This window comes from Poecilia formosa, unplaced genomic scaffold (assembly GCF_000485575.1).
Source record: "Poecilia formosa unplaced genomic scaffold, Poecilia_formosa-5.1.2 Scaffold754, whole genome shotgun sequence".
Classification (NCBI taxonomy): Eukaryota; Metazoa; Chordata; class Actinopteri; order Cyprinodontiformes; family Poeciliidae; genus Poecilia; species Poecilia formosa.
Window position 1 is genome coordinate 86250 of NW_006800693.1, and position 5000 is coordinate 91249.

The following is a 5000-nucleotide window of genomic DNA, read 5'->3' on the forward strand; positions in this document are numbered from 1 at the left end:
TTCCTGCGCGGCTGGCCGGCCTGCGGCGGCAGCGCCTCCTTCAGGGCCAAGTCCAGCGTGCGGCTCAGCGCCGAGGAGCCGCTCTGCTGCCGCGCCGCCAGCAGGTGGGTCATCATCCCGTCCCGGTTCTGGTAGGTCTGCGGGCCGAACTCCAGCCTGTCGCCCTGCAGCGCCGCCACCCGGGCCTGGGCGCCGGGCCGGCGGGGCTGAGCGCTGATGGCCAGCTGCTCCACCACAGAGGCCATCAGCTGCTGAGCGCCGGCGTATTGGTCCGCCTGAACCTCCCTGGAGCCGTCCAGTACCAGAGCCAGGTCCAGTTCGGCCTGCAGGGGGGCCGGCGGGTCCAGGATGAAGGAGCAGTCTGAGGAGCGTCTGCAGGGGTCTGCAGGGACGGAGCAGAAAACCAGATGTAGAATTCAGATGGAAGCTGGAAAAGTCCCGGTCCGGTCCGGTTCTCATGATCACTGTGACCCAATGAATCTCCGGATCAGGAGCTTCACAGGTTCTTTACCGTAGCAGATTGCACAACTCCTGATCCTCCTCAGGTCGGCTTCCAGGTTCTCCTGCCTCGTCAGCAGCGTGAAGACGGAGCTGCCCGAATCGTCGACCTGCCAGGAAACCGATCACAATCACCTCGTCTGCCGCCGACATATCACTTCAACGTGCAACATGTGACTAGAGTGGTCCGGTCACCACAGCCACGGGTCGCTGAGCCTCACCTCCACGGCGTTCTGAATCCCAGCAGCTCTGGTCAGAGAAATGACGGCGGGGACGATGTTCATGGCGCGGTACTCCATCACCGCCGTCAGAACGTCGTCGACGTCCTCCGAACGGCTGGCAGAAAAGAAAACCGCCACCTTCCTCAGCAGCGTTCCGGCCCGCACGCGCTTGAAGACGTTGTGACCCACGAAGCGCATGGCGGCGCCGAGCTGCGGCTTGTTGGACGTCTTCTCCAGGGCGATGTTCTGCACCGCCTCCCTCAGCTGGGCCTTCTGCCGGTAGTCCTGAAAGCGGATCAGGTACTTGGAGTAGCTGCTGAATCCCACCACGGCGACGCGGGCGCCTCGCGGACAGTTGCTCTCCGTCACATCGATGTCGTCCAGCAGCGACAGCAGGGCGGAGCGCTGCCTCTCGAAGGCGGCCGGCGTCACGCCGTCGGACATGTCCAGGCCGAAGACCAGCTCTGTGGGGAAGGCCGGGCAGCCTGCCTCACCTGGAAACCAACGAAGAAGAAAATAACGGCTCACTGTGAAGGTGTGGCTCAGCAAGAAATCATTTATCTAATTCAGACTGAAGAACATTTATTATTATTTGGGAGGCTTCCTCTTCTTCTTCTTCTTCTTCTTCTGTTGGCCGACAGATGTGAACATGCAGCACGAACACTGAGCACATCCTCTGAATCGACAAACTCTGGATCAAATGCTCAGAATGAGGCGACTGCGCTGCAGCGCCACCGTCTGGGTCGGTGCGGATACGTACCGAAGGAACACGCTGTGAGGACAGGAGACACGGGTCAGAGACCAGCTGCAGGTTCTGCAGGTTCTGCAGGTTCTGAACTCACCACAGTTGTCCCGAATGTAGGTGATCAGCTGACACTCCTGTCAGACAGACAGTCAGACAGTCAGCAGGTGAGCAGCTGCAGGTCTGGACAGGTGAGACTTTCTCAGGTAAACTTACAGACAGAGAACTAAATCCAGGTGGACCTCTGGATCCCTGCAGAGAGAGTCACCACTTCATTCATCCATCCCTCATGTTTTCATTTTGTCCATTTGGACCCGGTTCTTCTGGCCACTCACCCTATGTCCGGAATGTCCCGGCTCTCCAGGCGTTCCCGGCGCTCCGGTCCGGCCCGCGTTCCCCTGCAGGAACCCAAACACACACACCGGAGTCACACACACCCGGCCGAGGGAGAAGGCGGTTCTGAAGTCCAACCGGGCCAGAACTCACCGCTCGGCCTCGGTTCCCCTTGCGACCCGGCTCTCCCTTGGTCCCCTGCAGCCCGTCCTCGCCCTGCAGGAAGAGACGCGATTGTTGACAGGAAGTCGTGGCTGCAGGAACTCTGAGAAAATAAAAGCTTCGACTCGGAGCAAACAGCCAGTCATCATGATCGGACCGGACCGGACCGGACAGCTCTGTTTGGACCTGACTGACAGGATCAACACAGCAGCTGGAGGATAAGCAAGCCAGAACCGACAGGAACCGACAGGAACCAACTGGAACTGGGCCAGAACAGACAGGAACCGGGCAAGAACCGGGCCAGAACCAACAGGAACTGACTGGAACCGACAGGAACTGGGTCAGAACCGACAGGAACCGAAAGGAACTGACAGGAACCAGACCAGAACCAACAGGAACTGACTGGAACCGACAGGAACTGGGTCAGAACCGACAGGAACCGACAGGAACCAACTGGAACTGGGCCAGAACAGACAGGAACCGGGCAAGAACCGGGCCAGAACCAACAGGAACTGACTGGAACCGACAGGAACTGGGTCAGAACCGACAGGAACCGAAAGGAACTGACAGGAACCAGACCAGCACCGACAGGAACCAACTGGAACCGACAGGAACTGGGCCAGGGAAAAAATGTTGAGGTGGCTCCACAAAAAAAGTTCTTGTGGCGGCCATCTTGGTAGGCACCATAACCAACTATCATGGCAGTTGCTATGACAACAATAAACAAGCCAGAGACTCAGAACAAGCTCTCTCCTCTTTCCTAACCTGTAAACTAAATGAGTTCATTACAAATATTACTGCATTTCAGTGATATATACTGCAGTAAATATCGCTGAGCTAGCAGCATTAGCTTGGCTAAAAGCACGGCTATAGGTTATATTAGCGGTAGACATTGAGCGCTAATGCGGTGTCTTTTAACCTTGATGGATAATTCTCCAGAGCAGCCCGAGTCCTCGCAGAGGGTTGGGATAAATGTCCAAACGGTGAGCCTGAGTCGGTCTGAGTGACAGGAGGCGATCAGCGCCGCAGTTAGCTTCAGACATCCAGTAGCGCTAGGCGGCTAGCGGTGTGACTGCTGCGCTATAAACTCTTGGTCAGGAACAATTCGCTCAGCGCAGCAGAGGCTTCCACGGTGGCTTATTGAAAAAATTAAGTGTTTATTTTTTATTTTTGAACAAAAACGAGCAACGCTTAGCCTGGCGGGGGGCAAGTAAAGCCTGGCGGCCCGCCAGGCTGATGATGCTCTGAAGGAAACGCTGCAGGAGAAATTTGTTCCGAAAGTAAAACTTTCAGAAAACAACAAAGAAAAGTTTTGAAGCAGCAACTGTCAGTTCAATTATTGATCAGATGTTCTCAATTACTATCAAAACAAGAATTTTTGTTTTAAATATCAATTTTTGAAAAATTCTCTTTGGAAAAATTTTGGATGCAACTTCTCTCTGTAGGTGTCAGGGTGGTTCTGGTCCATACGGCCCGGTTCTGCTGCCTGGTTGCTGGTGGAAACACTCAGAGAGCCAGTTTGGTACCAGAACCGTTCAGTGGGTCGTCTCCAACAGCAGGCGGAGGTTTTTACCTCAGGACCAGATTACAGCGTACGCCGGGCCAATCTGACCTGGTATCCATGGAAACGGACTCACCGTCAGGCCAGGGTAACCGGGGAAACCAGGATCTCCCTGTTCAGACACAGACAGCCAATCAAAACGCAGAAACTCAGAGGACAGCAGAGCGTCCTGAGATCGGCTTTACCTTGGCACCGCTGGGACCCGGAGGTCCGATCCCGTCTCTGCCGTCCGGACCCTGAAACAGAACGCTGACCCGTCAGAATCAGAACCACAACCAGAACCAGAACCTGCTGTGTCATACCGGAGCTCCTCTGGGTCCCTGCGGTCCTGGAACTCCAGGACCTCCTGGATCTCCTGGTTGGCCCTAAACACAACACCTGGGTTAGTTCTGACCCGACCCGGGTCCGACCAGAACATGGCCAGAACCAGAGAAGGCCGACGCTCACCTTGGGTCCGCCCGCTCCACGCCGCCCCACCAGCCCGGCCTCTCCCATCGGCCCCGCCGCGCCCTGCAGGTAACCACGGCAACAGAGTCAGGGCAGGCGGCGCTCTGAGGTCGGAGCGTCCCTGAACGCATCACAGAGTCTCAAATGTTTCAGACCCAGCTGTTTTGTTCTGGGATTATTCTGGGATTATTTGTTTCAGGATTTTCTCCTCATTTTCATCAGCAACAGAAATAACTTGATGAAAGTGAAAATATTAGAAAGCGATCAGAAACTGATGCAGCTTCAGTTTTTATCTGTAGATAGAATCAATGATGTCAAACTCTGATCAATAAAATCCAATAATCAGATTGATCAGCTGATCAGTTTCTTTTTCTGATCAGATTCCCGAGTTTCACCAGATTGAAATCATATTTCTAGTTTTACATCTGACTTCCATTTTGTTTGTGAACCTGGAATAAATTGAAAGGAAGCATAAATCAATAATCCATAAATAGAAATTAGACTCTGCTACAAATATCTCTTAGCTAACAATGTGGCTTAGCTTGTACAATTAGCCAAAGGACACTGAAATAATTAGTTTAGCAAATTGCTCTGTAATATTTAAATGGTAATTTAAATCGTTGAACATGATGGACAATGTCCACTAGGTGGCAGTAAATCTCAACTACTGATGGAGACACAATGATGGATCAGAAATGAGTCATTCGACCCCACAGTTGCCGTCTGGCGACCCCCCGCAGGGACCTGACCCCAGTTTGAGAACCCCAGTCCTGGTGAAGCTCCTTCCTGATCCGTACGCAGCAGAATCCAGACAGCTGGACTGAAAGCGTCAGAGCCGTGGTTCTGGTTCTGTTCAGGTCGGAGTTTCAGGGCAGCCCTAGTGTCGGCTGCTGCAGGAACCGCCATAAGCTTCTGCCCCCTGCTGGCTGCCATTCATATGACAGCTTCTTCTAAACCTCCATCAGTGGTCGGCATGGCGACCTGATTGCTAAGATCTGCAGCTGCTTCTTACAGTCAGAATGTAAAACACCTGCAG

At 53.9% G+C, this 5000-nt stretch overlaps 1 protein-coding gene across 1 annotated transcript in view; it reads right to left on the reverse strand.

Moving 5' to 3' along the window:
- Window positions 1–2: 2 nt before the first annotated feature.
- The window catches only part of col6a4a (collagen, type VI, alpha 4a), a gene marked incomplete at its 3' end in the record, with an annotated part of 32858 nt that continues 27860 nt past the window's right edge, over window positions 3–5000 (reverse strand). Inside the window, exons 25-36 of the mRNA XM_016666618.1 lie at window positions 3965–4027; window positions 3820–3882; window positions 3703–3753; window positions 3594–3629; window positions 1948–2010; window positions 1797–1859; window positions 1678–1713; window positions 1562–1598; window positions 1480–1491; window positions 720–1213; window positions 512–608; window positions 3–382 (exon numbers count right to left, since the gene is read on the reverse strand). Coding sequence (XP_016522104.1) covers window positions 3–382; window positions 512–608; window positions 720–1213; window positions 1480–1491; window positions 1562–1598; window positions 1678–1713; window positions 1797–1859; window positions 1948–2010; window positions 3594–3629; window positions 3703–3753; window positions 3820–3882; window positions 3965–4027 — 1395 coding nt within the window. The remainder of the gene's footprint in view (window positions 383–511; window positions 609–719; window positions 1214–1479; window positions 1492–1561; window positions 1599–1677; window positions 1714–1796; window positions 1860–1947; window positions 2011–3593; window positions 3630–3702; window positions 3754–3819; window positions 3883–3964; window positions 4028–5000) is intronic.